Here is a 17363-nt window from a genome sequence, read left to right as displayed (position 1 = left end):
ATCGCTTATTTTTTCTTTTTTTGAGATGGAGTCTCGCTGTCGCCCAGGCTGCAGTGCAGTGGCGTGATCTTGGCCCACTACAACCTCCACCTCCTGGATTCAAGCGATTCTCCTGCCTCAGCCTCCTGAGTAGCTGGGATTAGAGGCCCCTACCACCACACCGGGCTTTTTTTTTTTTTGGAGATGAGTCTTGCTCTTTCGCCAGGGTGAAGTGCAGTGGTGCAGTCTCAGCTCACTGCAACCTCCGCCTCCCGGGTTCCAGTGATTCTCCTGCCTCAGCCTCCTGAGTAGCTGGGACTAGAGGTATGCATCACCACGCCCAGCTAATTTTTGTATTTTTAGTAGAGAAAGGGTTTCACCATGTTGGCCAGGATGGTCTTGAACTCCTGACCTCAAGTGATCTGCCTGCCTCCCAAAGTGCTGGGATTTACAGGCGTGAGCCAATGTGCCTGGCCGAGAGAGATTCAAGTTTGGGAATATATATATGTGTCTTGACCTGGTCCTATATGGCCAAGCTATGGGCTAGCAGGATGCCCTGTGTATGCCAGTCCCAGGGCTTGTTCTTTGACCCCTTGGGAGCCAGAGTCAGATGCTCAGTGTGAGACTGAAACCCCAGGAGCCATAGCTGGTCAGAGCTGTTTTGTGAGCAGCCTCAGGAGGAACTTTTTGGACCTGGAACTACCCGCTTCCAGGTCCACGGAGCACATTTATCTCGGGGCCTGAGGCTCCCCCTGGAAATGAGGGTGCTGTGTTTGTGTCCATCTGTGGTAGTGGCAGCTACAGAGCCCCACCTGTCTGTTGAAAGATCAGGCATCACTTTTTTCTTTCTGAACTTTAATTGGAAAAAAAAAGCCGAGGAGGTGTGCTGGATCCCTTTTCAGAAAAGCCGCTTCTCATACCTGCAGGCAGAAGGACCACCTGTGAGGTGAGGGCAGGAGAAAGGAGGCATGAGGCATGGCAGAGGCCCCACCGAGGACAGGGTGACTTACGAATGGAGGCTATGGACGCCACCTTCCACCTGGGCTGAGGACGTTCTCTTCTCAAATTTAAGCTCCCCAGAGTACATCATGGCTCTGAAGAAGGGCAGAGATCAAATGTGGGTAGCTGGCCCTGGACCAGCCCCTCTACCCATGTCCCAGCTCCCCAAGCTCACCGGACTTGGGTCAAGCTCTTGGCACCAATGTCCTGGCATGAGTGTTGGATGCCAGCAATCAGGTAAGGGACAAATTTGTGGATGGACCCTTTGTCCTGCACAGCACCAGACACCCCCTGGGCCACTTTGATTTTGTCAGCTTCACTGCAGGGAGAGGCAGAGACACGGGCAAGGTCACAGCAGAGATGAGACTGTCAGTGCAGGATTAGGGTGGGGTAACTGGCTTGCCTGTCCCACCTGAAATATCTGTTCTGGCTGCTGAGGTGCTTGTCCATGGCATCGAGAGAACCCATACCGCGATATTTCTTTAGCCGGATCCCATCGGAAAAGAAGTATTCACCAGGGGCCTCAGTGGTGGCAGCCAGAAGAGAGCCCATCATGACTGTGGACAGATGGAGTGCTTGGGTTAGAGCCTAAGCAGCACTGGGGAGGGGTCCCACTGGCCTTCACGGGTACTGGGCCTCACCTGTGGAGGCCCCAAGGGCCAAGGCTTTTGCAATATGACCCACATTTTGGATTCCTCCATCAGCAATGACCGGAACACCAAAGCGCCGTGCATACTCTGACACCTTGTACACTGCTGTTGCTTGGGGCCGCCCACAGGCCAGCACTGTTGAGATGGAGGAACACATGGGTGGATAGAGTTAATGGGGACAGGCAGTGGACCCTGTGGCCACATTTAGGACCCAGGAGATTTTGGCTACATCTGCATCAGGACTGCAGCTTGACTGAGGAACAGACGTGTCTGGGATGGCTGCTGCCATATCTGCCTTAAATAGTACAAACAGCTGTGCTGACCTCTACTCACCCCCACATGTGCACGTGCATGTGTGCAGTGCCCAGGGCAGCCTCAGGCACATGCAGTCTTAGCAGCCGGGAAAGCCCCTGTCCAGCTGGTATCAGATGGGGCAGGAGTCACCGTGCAGTTAGTCCCCAGAGGCACTGAGGCCAGGCCCAGCCCTTCCTCCCTGAATGGTGGGCAGCTCAGGCAAGATAAGGGCAGTGGTTGTGTAGGAGAGCAGGCTGTGGTTGTGTGGAGCAGGCAGTGGTTGTGTGGGAGAGCAAGGACCACACAAAGGAGTTGGTCCCTGAGCTATGCCTACTGCAGAAGATGTGGGCAGGAAAGGTCCTGCCTAGGGAAGAAAGTCCTGCCCTATCAGCACCCCAGAAGGAAGAGGGAGCTATGTTCTTGAGCGCCCCCCTCAAACCATGGTCTGTGTATCAGTTGGCCTTGCCCACCCATCAGCACCACAAACCCCGGGAGCTACAGCTACGTCAACCAAGCAGCCGGGCAGTGGGCAGCTGGGCCGGGCCAGTGGGCCGGGCTGGACTTACTATAGCAACCCGTGACAGTAGAAGGGCATTTGGGGCTGTGGGACTTTATGTCTGGAGGGATCTTGGGAGCCACTAAATAAAACAAACAGACCAGAGTTTAGAGAAGGTGCAGAGCAGGAGCAAGAAGGCCAGCCTAGGCAAGGGAGTGGCAGGTGATGGATGACAAGACCTTGTCTTGCTTCCAGCCATGTCACCCATCCAAGAGGCCAATTTGGCCCCAGGGTTGCCCCTGTCGGAGGACTCTGTTGTCCCCATAAGAGTGCTTGGTTCCAAGGTATGTGGGGCCTGAAACTGGGGTCTCTGTGGGCCCTATCAGAGTATATTCTTACCTTCCTGTGTAATGCAGATGGAGCCACTTCCCATGCCCACCCGCAGGGCATCCACACCTGCATCAATGAGGTTCTTGGCCTGGGCAGCAGTGACCACTACGGTGAAGGAAAGGAAAACGCTCATGTGAAGGTTAAGGTGGGAGCTCAGCTTACCCACTCCCACCACACATCCTTCAGGGCACAATCTTTCCTTACCATTGCCTCCAATGACTTGGAGATTAGGGTATTTCTCTTTGATGTACTTGATCATATTGATCTGGAAGATGGAATTTCCCTGGGAAGAGTCCTGGGACAGGAAGTAAGTCTCAGACTGTGATGTGGCAGCTGCCCCTATTGCCCCAACCCACCTGTGTAGCAGCTCACCAAAACCACTACATCCACACCAGCCTGGGCGAGCAAGTCCAGCCTATACTTGTCATCCTCATGAGTGCCAATGGCTGCCCCACACAGCAGCTGTTTCTTGGCATCTTTGGAGGCTAGTGGGTAGTCCCGATTCTTCTTCAGGTCTGTCCGGGCAATGATGGCCACAAGCTCATCATCTTCATTTACAATGGGCAACTTTCCTGTGGTCAGGGCAGGACATGAATCAGGACCCTGAGCATTATTAGTTCCAGGCCCTTTCCCAGCTCTAGGACTTACCCTTCTTGCTGCGCTGCAGAATTTCATTTGCCTCCTTCAGTGTGATGCCTGCAGGGGCTACCACCAAGTCTTCCCTCTTTGTCATTATCTACGTGGGAGGTGAGATGTGAAGAAGGGCCAGTCATCGACTATGGCCAGTTAACTCTTTTTTCTTTCCTTCCCAAGTAGCTGAGATTACAGGCATGCGCCACCACACCCAACTAATTTTTTGTATTTTTAGTAGAGACGGGGTTTCACCATGTTGGCCAGGCTAGTCTGAAACTCCTAACCTCATGATTTGCCTGCCTCAGCCTCCCAAAGTACTGAGATTACAGGGGTGAAGTTCTATGGACCACCACGTTCATACATTCACACCCAAACCACACTTCCTCAAAGGATCCCAATAATTCTTAGCAGTATGGTATTGAGTGAGGGATGAGTAGAAAGGACAACATGGCACAGGGAGCACCCTCTTACACTATGGAATAAGGAGGACAACACAGGAACAATGGCAAGAAAATCAGGGCAGACCTCAAGCACTGCCCCTACCTTAGGGGTTTAAAAGAACAAACCATGAATACTAGCAAGCATTTGGGCAGTTTGAAAGCCTCTGGTGGGGAAAGGATGCAGGAACCCAATGAAGGAGTCAGAAACTTGGTTTGACACTCCTCTTTCCCAAAGAGGAGACGCTATCAGAGATGTCATAGACAACAGAAGCCCCTTGTCTTCAACCTGGGCTGCCAGAGCTTGGATCTACTCTGCCAGTGGCACCCACCTCTTCCAAGAAACAGTCATGTTCCTCCTCTTTGAGAAAATCAATGTCCCTGGAGGAGATGATGCCCACCAAGCGGCTCCCCATCCGGCCTGTGTCTGTGATTGGGATACCGCAGAAACCATGCCGGGCCTTGGCCTCAAAAACATCCCGCACGCGATCCTTGGGGCTGAGGACCACAGGGTCTGTGATGAATCCCTGTTCGTATTTCTGGAAAGGGATGGTGAGAAAGGGCATCGCATCTTTGAACTACTTTCATCAGGCTCTTGATCTGAGGCATGGGGTCTCTCCTTATTGATCCCTTTGGCAGTGCCACAAGACCAAATCACACCAACACATCTTAGAGACATGGGTAGGCTGGAGGCACTGTCCACCTGGTCTATTGCTGCTGCTTTAAGAAACAGAATCTCAGGGTCTTCTCAGTAACTAAACCCCATGGTGGAAAGAAAGAATACTAAATTAATAGAACAAACCCCTACTCCCACCCCACCCCACCTCAGTGCAATTCCCAGGAGCGCTTGCTAATGATCCTTGCCCTTCTGACCTTCACTTTCCGAACTTCATTGGCCTGGAATTCAGGTGTACAGTTGTGGTGGATGAAGCCAATACCGCCTGTAAGCTACAGGATAAAAAGAGACTACTACTAAGTGACAATAAGCAGGACCGAATGCCTTTGGGGAAAGGCGATGGAGTCCTTGCTCCTTCCCCCACACCCCATGGGGCTCACCGCCATTGCTATGGCCATCCCAGCCTCTGTGACTGTGTCCATGGGAGAGGAAACCAGTGGGGTCTTAAGAGTGATTTTCTTGGTCAGAGCAGAAGTCAGGTCCTGAGGAGACAAAGGTCAACCAGTGTGGGAAAGCATCTCTTACACCTCAAGGTGTTACTGAGTCCCCCACAAAAAGGCACTTTTGTATGACTTGCATGCTAACAAGTAACATGATCCCATAAAATCCACCCCCAAGCCCAATCTGGTGAGTTAGCCCAGAGACCAGGTGACAGTAGCACCTTAGCTCACCTTGATTCAGGACCCAATTCCTGATCATACTCACCACCTGGTCTGCAGTGAAGTCGATGTACCCAGGGAGAATGAGAAAGTCACTGCGAGGGAAGGGAGTGAATTGGGAGTAAAGCTCTCAGCTTAGGGCAGCATGAGACTCCATCCCCATGTATCAATCAACCCGTAACGCATGTGAGCAGCGAGTGGCACTGACAGAGCCTGTGTGTCACAGGCACAGCACAAGGTGGAAATGGGGACAGGAGACCTTTTCTGCCACCGAGCTGTCATCAGTGCTCCTGGCACCCTGACAATTCCATGTGTCTGGAGCATGGAGTCTCCAGCCTGAGATTCCAAGCACTGAGATGCTGCTCCGTACCCCAAGCACCGCTCCAGATGTCACAAAGTGAGCCCCGGAGGTGGGTGGCCAATTCCCGGAACCTGTCCCCCACGCCCACGCCCAAGGAGGCTCCACGGAAGCCCCCATATGGCCTTTTCCCCAGGCCGCCCCTCTCTTCGCCCAGGTGAGCCCCATTGGCCCGCACTTGTAGGTGAGGCCATCTCCGCAGTTGAAGAGCTGCTGTGCTGTGAGTCCGTCGTCTGGCACGTAGGACGTGCCCCCACTAATCAGGTAGTCGGCCATGGCCAACACAGTACACCTCCGCGTGTCTCCGAGGACCGCGCCGCAGAGACCTCTGCCGTTTGGGCCGCGCCAATATAAACCAGCCGATTTCGTCACTGCGCCGCGCGCGACGCTGACGTCAGGGCGTATTGCGCCCGGGCGGAACCGACCCGCCTCGCTGCGGCGGGGGCGGAGTTGGCGCTGAAGAAACAGCGCATGCGTACAGCACATGCTGGCCTTGTCACGGAGGAGCTGCGATTTCACGTCCCACCCCACTCCCCGTAGGACCTCGGCCAGTTCAATTAACAGGCAAGGCTTTACTTCTACTGTCCCGCCGGGCTCCTCCCCAAAATAAAGAGACGTTGTTCACTAACATGTTGAAAAGACGTGCTTGTCATTCTTAATAAACAACTAGAGTAGGAATACATAAGAGAAACAAGAGTGGTATCTTTATATGATACACAAGTGTATGTTACAAGAATTCCATCAGGCACAGGAGCCTCAGGTTTTAAGGCCTCAATGTTAGGCCAAAAAAAAAAAAAAAAAAAGGCATGGTAAAGTTTTTACTTTTACATCTAAAATGTCACTTGTCATAAAGGAGGGTGTAATAGAAATTGTCTTTAATAAATCATAATTGAAGTTCCCCTCATTTTTCTTCCATTAAGATGCTAAGTTTATGTCTGAGCATGAAGAAAGAAAAGAACATCGTTCCCCTGTGGTCAGCAAAGTCTGTCAGCCCAGTGGAAGTCGGCTGGGGAGATTCCCTGCAGGGTCCATCCATCATTAATTCCATCTCTCTTGAAGATGGAAAGGGGCCACATTTCTTTTCACAGTCCAAGCCCTTTCCCCAGGCCCCAGACAAAAAAGAGTCAGCCAGCAACCTTCTAGGACATATGACACTCAAGGAAACCCAGAGCCACCATCGGCTGAGGAGTCTGCCGCAGCAGGTTTATGAAGATGCAAAGGGGGGCAAAGTTTTCTTTTATATTTTAAACAGAAGCAGCCTGAAAGGCTTCGTAACTACACCGATAAAAAAAAGAAAAAAGAAAAAATGGAGGCCTCTTCTTTAGTGTGAAAGTCTGTCTGGTTTTTCCTGGCTGGTTTCTCTTGCGCCACGGCCAAGGCATCTCAGTGCATAGTGCTTGCATTGGCCACTGCGATGGCCTCCTGAATTTCTCTTATCACCAGGATCCGGGTCAGCATTTGTCCCATCTGCTCTCTGCTGATAGGCTGGACTGAGTACCAGATTGGGCTGTTGGGGGCCACCACCGGCTCAGGTGTCAGGTAAAAGGTGTCATTCCGGCCTTTCACGCTCTGGGGGCTGAAGAATATGTGGATAAAAGTTGGGTACCACCAATACAACTTCAACCCTCCCACCTTGAACTTCCCAGACAGATGCTGTCTGCAAACAGTAAGGCCCCAAGTTATTGTGGCACAGCTACTGAATTTCATGCAGCCACCACACACTACATCCTGGTCCTCCTCTGGGACTACTGCAACTCCCCTAAATGTTGGGTTACTTCCCCTCTGCCCCTCCTTCCCACATACCAGCTGTGATCCATCACTGACTGCACCAGCCTAGGGCTCTCATGGACTCATGTGAGTCTATCCTTATCCTCCTTGAAGCCAACTTCACTGCTCAAAGGGTCTATCTCCAAGTCTTTGCGCATGTTGTGTTTTTTTTTTTTTTTTTTTGAGATGGCGCGTCTTGGCTCCAGGCTGGAGTGCAGTGGGGTGATCTCAGCTCACTGCAACCTCCGCCTCCTCGGTTGAAGCGATTCTCCTGCCTCAGCCTCCAGAGTAGCTGGAACTATAGGCACGAGCCACCAAGCCCAGCTAATTTTTGTATTTTTTAGTAGAGATGGGGTTTTGCCATGTTGGCCAGGCTGGTCTTGAACTCCGACCTCAGGTGATCCACCCACCTTGGCCTCCCAAAGTGCTGGGATTACAGGCATGAGCCACGGTGCCCGGCCTCATGTTGTCTTTTCTACCCAATAATGATGGCCATTACACTGGGGCCCTAAACTTGGGTTCACTCCCCTCCCCCGAACTGTGCTGTACCTCTATTAAGTACTTGGCATCCTGTATCCTCTAAGAGTTATTCATCCATCCATTCAAGATTTATTTAAGGGTTACTAGTGCCAGGTCAGCACTAGGTGCTGATATTTTAAAAAAATGGGCAGGAAAAGCATTTCCTACCCATGGAGCTTACAGATAGGAGGGGACACAGGTAGCAATTAAAGTTAAACAAATACAAAATAAAAAACAGTGATAAGTGCTACGGAGGAAACAGCCACAGGGAAGAGGTGGGGAATCTGGAAATGCTTCCCTGATAAGCTGTGTTTAAGTTGAGAAGAGGCATAGTATGATGCCCTTGAGTGGAGAGGAGCTACTGTGGCTAGGGAACTAAGAGCTCCACAGACATGAGGTTAGCAAGGGGGAGTGCATCAAAGGAGTTGTCTGCCATGAAAGAATTACTATGTAATGAGAAACCACTGAAGGGGCAAAAGGGAGAAAAAGCTGAGAGGAGTCTCACCTAGATTAATGGTGGCAGTGACAAAAGGTCAAGGTCAGGAAGCAGGGCCATGCTCAATATGTGATGAAGGTAGCTTCTCTGTACCTTCATACCCTTTTCATGAAAGGTGACTGTAGGGACCCGGGACCCCTTTTTCTATCAGTGCTAGGCACATCACACACCTTTGGAAAGCCAGAGCAAGGCTGCTTCTAAATTTAGCTTTCTGGAAGTGTTTTTACTTGGTTTGGGACTAGAGAATGCCTCTCCCCTATGATAAGTGATCACACAAGTGAGCATGCACATGCATACACACACATGCGCACATATGGACAGCAAGTCACAATAAAGCCTCACCATTTGAAGAGGTAGAAATCATAGAGCTTGATGGGACATCTCAATGGATTCTCTGGATTTTCTGTCTGTTCTGCATACATGTCATCTGTAACTATAAAACACACATCCCCACCACCACAGACCTGGCATCAGACTGCCTTACCACAGGCCCAGATCAGGAACCTTAGGCTTTCAGCCAGCCCAACTAGGAAATACAGGGTCGGGGGAGGGAAGGTATGAGGCATGGGCAGTGACTACTAAGGGAAGAGGCAGCTATTCTGTCTGGGGCTTCTCTGCTTCTGGGAGGAAAGTTTGGAATTTTTGGCTGGGGACAAGGGAGTAGAGAATTTTATCCAGCAAATCCCAACCTTTACACTTATCACTAGCCTCACAGGCACAAGGGCAGGACAGGGCAGGACAAGTCGCACCTGTTTTTACCATTCCTGCCTCCTTTCCCTACCTTTCTGGCCAGTCTGGTGTATTCCAAGGGCCTTCAAGTACCGGATACTCGTACTTTTATCCTTGGGATTAGAAGGGTTCTTCTTTGTCTGTCGCAAGACCTTGGAGAAGGCCAGCTTCATGTGCTGGTCCACTGTCTTCAATAGGAAGTACCTGGATCACAAGTAAAATGCAAGGCAGAGGGAGGGGTGCCGGGAGGATACCATGACTCATCCTCTGCCCACTGGTGCTTCAGAGGAGCCACTGCCTACATTCCCAAGATCTGGGCAGGCCCGTACCCAAGCAGTGTCCAGTGCAGGAGCCACATCAAGATGGATGGTAGGGGTCTGGCAAGGGTGTTTGCCTCACTGGTTACCAAATAAAATGCAGCCAAGTGGGGTTAGGGCTTTCAGTAGCCCAGTTTCTCAAATATATGTCAGAGGAATTCAGAAGGCCTCCTGGATAGTTTCCACACTCTTCACTGGACAGATGCCAGCAGTGGAGCCTCTAGAACACTTACTTGGTATTAAAGAACATGAGGGTGGTCAGCAAGGTGGAGGGGGAGTGAGCCCCAAGCTGCTTGCACTCCCATAGCATCTCCTCAGTCACGTGGCTGGGCAAGACATAGCCTAGGAGGAATAGAGTACTGTCACAACAAGAGGATGGCAGGTGGTCTCTCAAAGGCACAATATGGGATGTGTGAAGCATAAGGACCACACAGGAGTATAAATTTCATCAGGGGACTCTCCCTAAAGTGTGGCAAAAATCATCTGAAAGCTTCTTAAAACACAGATAGCTGGGTCCCAATCTGTTTCTGAGGTGGAACCTGATGATGAGCACTTCTAACACCACACTTGAGAACCACAGCCTTACATGATTGCTGTTACCCTCTAATCCAAGGCTAACACAGGGCAAAAAGACTGCCCTCAGAGACAGTGAAGTACAGAAAACTATAAACCAAACTCTGCATATATGCATACTTCTCTGAGAGTGTACAGAGATTTGCATATTTTCAAAGGTGGTCCAGGACCCAAAGAACTGGCATGCATACCCGTTTGCCCTTACCAAATCTTCTCTCATCTCAACCGTCTCTAAAAACCAAGGCCAGCCAGGCACAGTGGCTGATGCCTGTAATCCCAGCACTTTGGAAGGCCGAGGCGGGTGGATCACGAGGTCAGGAGATCGAGACCATCCTGGCCAACGTGGTGAAACCCCGTCTCTACTAAAAATACAAAAAATAGCCGGGTGTGGTGGCAGGTTCCTGTAGTCCCAGCTAATCGGGAGGCTGAGACAGGAGAATGGTGTGAACCCAGGAGGTGGAGCTTGCAGTGAGCCGAGATTGCACCACTGCACTCCAGCCTGGGCAACAGAGCGAGACTCCCATCTCAAAAAAAAACACAAAAAAACAAAAAAACAAAAACAAAAACAAAAACAAATGGCTATTGTCATTTATTCTCCAGATAAAGAGACTGATACTCTTTGGGGGATTTTATTATTATTATTATTTGCTAAGATACAGGGTCTCTTCTACAATCTTTATCTTTTTTTAAAAAAAGGAAGGCCAGGCATGGTGGCTCAGGCCTGTAATCCCAGAACTTTGGGAGGCTGAGGTAGGAGAATTGCTTGAGCCCAAGAGTTGAAGACCAGCCTGGGCAACATAGCCAGACCTCATCTCCACTAAAAATCAAAAAAATTAGTCGTGTGATGGTGCACACCTGTGATCCCAGCTACCAGGGAGGCTGAGGTGGGACGATTCCTTGGGCCTGGGAGGTAAGGCTGCAGTGAGCCGTGATTGCACCACTGTACTTAAGCCTGGGTGACAGAGTGAGATCCTAGTCTCAAAAAAAAAAAAAAAAAGGAAAAAGAGATGGGGTTTCGCTCTGTCACCCAAGCTAGAGTACAGTAACACAATCATGGCTAACTGCAGCCTTGAGCTCTTGGGCTCAAAGACTCCTCCTGCCAGTTTCCTGAGCAGTTTGAAATACAGGCGTGAACCACCACGCCTAGCCAATATGCCAATATTTCAACTATTACAAGATTCCCCCACAGGGCTGGTGTTACTGTAAGACCCTGGTTCATAAGTGAACCCAGAGCTAGGCACAGGCAAAGGTCAATAATCTGAACAAGAGCCCTGGTCAGCCAGGTCTGCACCAAAGAAAGATGACATTTGAATGACCACCAAGCCCCTTCATGTGCTGAAGTCAGTCAGTATGCACATGTTTGTGCACCGGGTGCATAATGAGATAGGAGCAGGCAACAGTATTCTCCTGCAGGGTTTCGGGATTCTCCAAGCAAGCACAGTGTGTGACACTTCCTGGAAACAGAAAAAAGAACATTCTGCCCAATACACTCCTCTTCTGTGTTCTGTGCTCTTGCCAGAACAAAGCTGGCTCTCTAACTATAATAGTGCATTTCCATCTCTTTAAGGCAGTCCTGACTCTATTTTTTGTCTACTTTTTGGCTATTTTGTGACCCAGTGGCAATGGGAAAAGCTTTTCTGCTCTTAGACATATCTGAAGCCCCTAAGATCCAGGATGAGCAGAAAACAGCCCTTCTCAGCAAAGAAGGATTCAAGGAATCCTCCCACCTCAGCCTCCCTAGTAGCTGGGATCACAGGTGTGCACCATCACACTCGCTTAATTTTTTTGATTTTTAGTGGAGATGAGGTCTGGCTATGTTGCCTAGGCTGGTCTTCAACTCTTGGGCTCAAGCAATTCTCCTACCTCGGCCTACCAAAGTTCTGGGATTACAGGCGTGAGCCACCATGCCTGGCCTTCCTTTTTTTAAAAAAAATAATTTTTCTCCTGGGAACAATTATTGCCATACTTTGGCATGTTCCACTTCTCTGGGTTCGCTCTGCCACTTGCTCCCTCTGATGTCACTTCCCTAGTTTTATTCTCTTCTCTACAATTTGTAACAAACTTGGCTGGGTGTGGTTACTCATGTCTATAATCTCAGCACATTGGGAAGCCAAGGTAGAAGGACCGCTTGAACCCAGGAGTTCAAGACCAGCCTGGGCAACATAGGGAGACCCTGTCAATACAAAAACCTTAAAAAAAAAAAAAAACAAAAACAGCTGAGTGCAATGGCTTGAGCCTGGGTCCCAGCCCGAGCCCAACAGGGTGAGGCAGCAGTGAACTATGATCACAACATTGTACTCCAGCCTGGGAGACAAAGCAAGACGCTGTAAGAAAAAGTAAAATAGCCTGGGCATGGTGGCTCATGGGTGTAACCTTGGGAGGCCAAGGCAGATGGATCACTGGAACCTAGGAGTTTGAGACCAGCCTAGACAACATGGCAAAACCCCATTTCTACAAAAAAAAATACAAAAACTAGTCAGGTGTGGTGGTGTGCACCTGTAGTCCCAGCTACTTGGGAAGCTGAGAGGTAGAAGGATTGCTTCAGCCCAGGAGGTAGAGGTTGCAGTGAGGCAAGATTGTGCCACTGCACTCCAGCCTGGGAAACAGAGCAAGACCCTGTCTCAAAATAAAAAAATAAATCAAAATAAAATAAAACAGACTCTACTGACTGAGGGCCAGGGCTCCTAGCATGGAAGTAAGGGGCTATAGATAAAAAACCTAGGTATTAGCCTTATAGTTCTGAATCTGAACTACAGGCACCAAAATGATGTATTCTATCTTTAAAAACAATTTCTAGTTCTGCCCACTGAAGATCCTAGAAACAAAGACCAATCTAGGAACAATAAGAACCCCTGGCATACAGAGTAAGGCACTGAAATACCATTCCCCAATAAAAGGAACCAGGCTCCAAAACTGAAGCATTCTACACTAGAACAAGAAATGTCCAAGATGGGACTGAAACATTCTGTGAAATCAGAAATCAAGAAAGACAACTAGGGTCATGTCAAAAGGACTTAGGGGTCAATTTAAAGAGGCTTCTAATGGCCAATGATGGGACATTTGTGCATCAGTAAAGATGACTGCAATCAGCTGAATCTCATTAAATATGTTTAAATCTGTAAGTTCACAATGACTCTTAAAACAAGAAAACCTTAATTGGACATCACTGAGAGAAGCTGATGAACTAACTCATTTTTGTGAAAACTGGCTAAGCAAAGAAAAAAAGAAAAAACAAAAAAAAGCCGTTAACCCTTCCTCTTCTATACCATCTATACCATTATGAACCCAAAGAGTTAAAGAGGGAAAGTTAGGGCTAGGAACAGTGGCTCATGCCTGTAATCCCAGTACTTTGGGAGGCCGAGGCATGCGGAATGCCTAAGCTCAGGAGGTCGAAACCAGCCTGGGCAACATGGCAAAACCCCATCTCTACAAAAAATACAAAAATTAGCCAAGCATGATGGCATGTGCCTATAGCCCCCAGCTACACGGAGGGCTGAAGTGGGAGGATCGCTTGGGCCCAGGAGACTGAGGCTACAGGCTACAGTGAGCCGTGTTCCCATCACTGCAATCCAGCCTGGGTGATAAATTGAGACCCCCATCTCTTAAAAAAAAAAAAAAAAGGGAAAGTTTATCTTTATATTCCAAGTAATTATGAAGTAAAAATAACATTAGAATACTGTTTTGCAATCCATAAAGAATCAATGGATTCAGACATTATGGGCACTGTGATAAAAGAAAGGCCAACTATGAAGTAATCTTGCCAAAAACAAAACAAAATGAAAAATCCGGAATCAATCTGTATATTCAATTACCAATCAATTGTAGATACATGGGGAAAAAAGAACATGTTAAACTACACCACAGAGTGCAATCAGCAAAAATTAGACTGTGTGACAATTTCAAAGGCCAGTTTCTTTCATGAATATACTGTAAGACAAAAGGGAGGGGGGCAATTAAGATGAACAGTAAATATTAAGGCCAGGCAAGGTGGCTCACACCTGTAACCCTAGCACTTTGGGAGGCTGAGACAGGCAGATTGCCTGAGCTCGAGTTCGCGACCAGCTCGGCCAACATGGTGAAACCCCGTATCAACTGAAAATACAAAAATTAGCTGGGGGTGGTGGCAGGCGCCTGTAGTCCAGCTACTCGGGAGGCTGAGGCAGGAGAATCACTTGAACCCAGGAGGCGGAGATTACAGTGAGCCGAGATTGCACCACTGAACTCCAACCTGGGCAACAGAGAGAGACTCTGTCTCCAAAAAAATAAAAAAATAAAAAAATTAAAAAAACCAAAAAAAAAAAAAAAAAAAAAAGGCCAGGCGTGGTGGCTCACGCCTGTAATCCCAACACTTTGGGAGGCCAAGGCGGGCAGATCACAAGGTCAGGAGTTCCACACCAGCCTGACCTGGTGAAACCCCATCTCTACCAGAAATATAAAAATTAGCTGGGTGTGATGGTGCGCGCCTGTAATCCCAGCTACTCAGGAGGCTGAGGCAGGAGAATCGCTTGAACTTGGGAGGCGGAGGTTGCAGTGAGCCGAGATCAAGCCCTCCGTCTCAAGAAAAAACAAAAACAAAAACAAAACAGCCAATTTCAATATGTAGACTTAATTTTGACCTTGATTCAGATAAATCAAAATAATGAAATTTATAAGACTATTAAAAATTTTTAATAAAGGGTAGATTTTTTTTTTTAAACAGAGTCTCGGTCTGTTGCCCAGGCTGGAGTGCAGTGGAGTGATCTCAGCTCACTGCAAGCTCAGCTCCTGGGTTCACACCATTCTCCTGCCTCAGCCTCCGGAGTAGCTGGGACTACAGGCACTCGCCACCACGCCTGGCTAATTTTTTTGTATTTTTAGCCGAGACGGGGCTTCACCGTGTTAGCCAGGATGGTCTCGATCTCCTGACCTCATGATCCACCCGCTTCGGCCTCCCAAAGTGCTGGGATTACAAGCATTAGCCACTGCGCCCAGCCTAATAAAGGGTAGATTTTAATTACATTATGGATTTACCTTTTTTGTTGATTTATTTAATTTTTTTTTTTTTTTTTTGAGACTGAGTCTTGCACTGTTGCCTGGGCTGGAGTGCAATGGTGTAATCTCGGCTCACTGCAAACCCCGCCTCTCCTGGGTTCAAGTGATTGTCCTGCCTCAGCCTCCCGAGTAGCTGGGATTACAGGCTCCTACCACCACACTTGGCTAATTTTTGCAATTTTTTTAGTAGAGATGGGGTTTCACCATAATTGGCCAGGCTGGTCTCGAACTCCTGACCTCGTGGTCGGCCCATCTCACCCTCACAAAGTGCTGGGAATTCAGGCGTGAGCCACTGTGCCCAGCCATTTTTTTAAAGTATGAGCCGGGCTCCGTAGTTCACGCCTGTAATCCTAGCACTTTGGGAGGTTGAGGCAGGTGGATCACCTGAGGTTAGGGGTTCGAGACCAGCCTGGGCAACACAGTGAAACCTCGTCTCTACTAAAATACAAAAAATTATCCAGGTGTGGCAGCATGCGCCTGTAGTCCCAGCTACTTGGGAGGCTGAGGCAGGAGAACTGCTTGAATCCAGGAGCCAGAGGTTGCAGTGAGCCAAGATCGTGCCACTGCACTCCAGCTTGGAAGACAAAGTGAGACTCCATCTCAAATAAATAAATAAATAAATAAATAAAAAGTAAATATTAAAAGACATAACCAGGCCAGGCGCGGTGGCTCACGCCTATAATCCCAGCACTTTGGGAGGCTGAGGCGGGTGGATCACCTGAGGTCAGGAGTTCAAGACCAGCCTGGCCAACATGGTGAAACTCCATCTCTACTAAAAATACAAAAATTATCTGGGTGTTGTGGCACACGCCTGTAATCCCAGCTACTCGGGAGGCTGAGGCAGGAGAATCGTTTGAACCCGGGAGACAGAGGTTGCAGTGAGCCGAGATCATGTCATTGCACTCCAGCCTGGGCGACAGAGTGAGAATCTGTCTCAAATAAATAAGTAAATAAATAAATAAATAAGTAAGTAAGTATGATAGGCTGGGCCCGGTGGCTCATGCCTGAAATCCCAGCACTTTGGGAGGCTGAGACGGGCCGATCACTTGAGGCCAGAAGTTCGAGACCAGCCTGGACAGGTGCCTGTAATCCCAGCTACTCGGAGGCTGAGGCAGGATAATTTCTTGAACCTGGGAGGTGGAGGTGGCAGTGTGCTGAGATTGCACCACCGCACTCCAGCCTAGGCGACACAGAGACTCCATCTCAAAAAAAAAAAAAAAAAAAGTATGGATAAAGTATCTGGAATTTACTTCCAATACAGGAGAGGGGAAACAGGTGGTGGTATACATAAGGTTTAAAATGGAAAAAATAAACTTAAAAACAAACAAAAACAAACAAAAAGGAATTAAACAGCAACAGGCCAGGCTCGGTGGCTCATGCCTGTAATCCCAGCACTTTGGGAGGCTGAGGCAGGCGGACCACTTTAGGTCAGGAGTTTGAGACCAGCCTGGCCAACAGGGTGAAATCCCGTCTCTACTAAAAATATAAAAAGTAGATGGGCGTGGTGGCACATGCCTGTAATCCTAGCTACTTGGGAGGCTGAGGCACGAGAATCACTTGAACCCCAGAGGCGGAGGTTGAAGTCAGCCGAGATCATACCACTGCACTCCAGCCTGGGCGACAGAGCGAGACTCCGTCTCAAAAGCCAAAAAACAGCAACAAAAAAAGATTTGCCATGGAAAATGGGTACATGGGGAAATTCATTAATCTATTCTATTTTATTTATGTTTGAAACTTCCATAATAACAGACTGAAAAGTGAAGTCTGCATATCCACACTTGGCTTGAAAACTTCCAAATTATGTAGAGTTATGTAGTCACTCATGTCTCTGTTCCAACAATAGCCCTCCCTTGTAATACTCTTAACACTTTCCATTCCTTTGTGTTCTGTTCTTCAAAGTACTTAAATTGCTACGCGCAGCAGCTCACGCCCGTAATCCCAGCTCTTAGGGAGGCAGAGGTGGGAGGATAGCTGGCGCCCAGGAGTTGGAGACCTGCCTGGGCAATATAGCGAGACCTTGCTCTCCACAAAAAAGGAGGGGGGAAAAAAAAAAGACAAAGTACTAGAGTTAACTTACTTATTTATACACTGTCTCGCCTTACTATAGTGCAAGCTCCATTTTCTTCACTGCTATATTATATTCTCCAGCACCTGGAATACTGCCTGGCACATAGTAGGCACTCAAAAAATTTGTCTAACCACTAAGTTTCTTTTTTAAGGGTTAAGCAGCATACATTTTAATAAGTGTATTTTATTAAATTAAACAGGGATTAAAACTCGGATATTTGCGTGAACACAAGTTTTAAACTTCTTTGAATGTCAAGGAATGCAACTGCTGCATCATAAGGCAACAATGTTTA

At 48.6% G+C, this 17363-nt stretch overlaps 2 protein-coding genes across 6 annotated transcripts in view; both read right to left on the bottom strand.

Annotated features, from left to right (window-relative positions):
- Positions 1 to 33: 33 nt before the first annotated feature.
- On the bottom strand, positions 34 to 6201 carry IMPDH2 (inosine monophosphate dehydrogenase 2). 2 transcript variants are annotated; one of them, XM_009239016.4, is made up of 14 exons: positions 5750 to 6201; positions 5260 to 5308; positions 4935 to 5036; positions 4752 to 4826; positions 4211 to 4417; positions 3457 to 3544; positions 3181 to 3380; positions 3013 to 3103; positions 2818 to 2913; positions 1620 to 1763; positions 1391 to 1535; positions 1154 to 1297; positions 990 to 1073; positions 34 to 899 (listed from the first exon to the last, which is right to left on the bottom strand). In XM_009239016.4, exons 1-14 carry the CDS (start codon positions 6055 to 6057, stop codon positions 878 to 880), a joined length of 1755 nt encoding a protein of 584 aa, XP_009237291.2. In that variant the 5' UTR covers positions 6058 to 6201; the 3' UTR covers positions 34 to 877. The 2 variants fall into 2 exon arrangements, with proteins under 2 accessions (XP_009237291.2, XP_054406780.1); XM_054550805.2 differs by lacking the exon at positions 4752 to 4826.
- Positions 6202 to 17363, bottom strand: part of QRICH1 (glutamine rich 1) — a 66128-nt gene continuing 54966 nt past the window's right edge. For all 4 annotated transcript variants that reach the window (XM_002813765.5, XM_003776251.5, XM_002813763.5 and 1 more), the window contains 4 exons: positions 9633 to 9741; positions 9135 to 9286; positions 8696 to 8786; positions 6202 to 7147 (listed from right to left, as the gene is read on the bottom strand). In XM_002813765.5, the coding sequence (XP_002813811.1) occupies positions 6955 to 7147; positions 8696 to 8786; positions 9135 to 9286; positions 9633 to 9741 (545 nt within the window). In that variant the 3' untranslated portion in view covers positions 6202 to 6954. The remainder of the gene's footprint in view (positions 7148 to 8695; positions 8787 to 9134; positions 9287 to 9632; positions 9742 to 17363) is intronic.

This window comes from Pongo abelii, chromosome 2 (genome assembly GCF_028885655.2).
Source record: "Pongo abelii isolate AG06213 chromosome 2, NHGRI_mPonAbe1-v2.0_pri, whole genome shotgun sequence".
In the NCBI taxonomy this organism is placed as follows: domain Eukaryota; kingdom Metazoa; phylum Chordata; class Mammalia; order Primates; family Hominidae; genus Pongo; species Pongo abelii.
The sequence above is the reverse complement of the archived record's forward strand: the minus strand, read 5'-3'. Positions and strand labels throughout refer to the sequence as shown.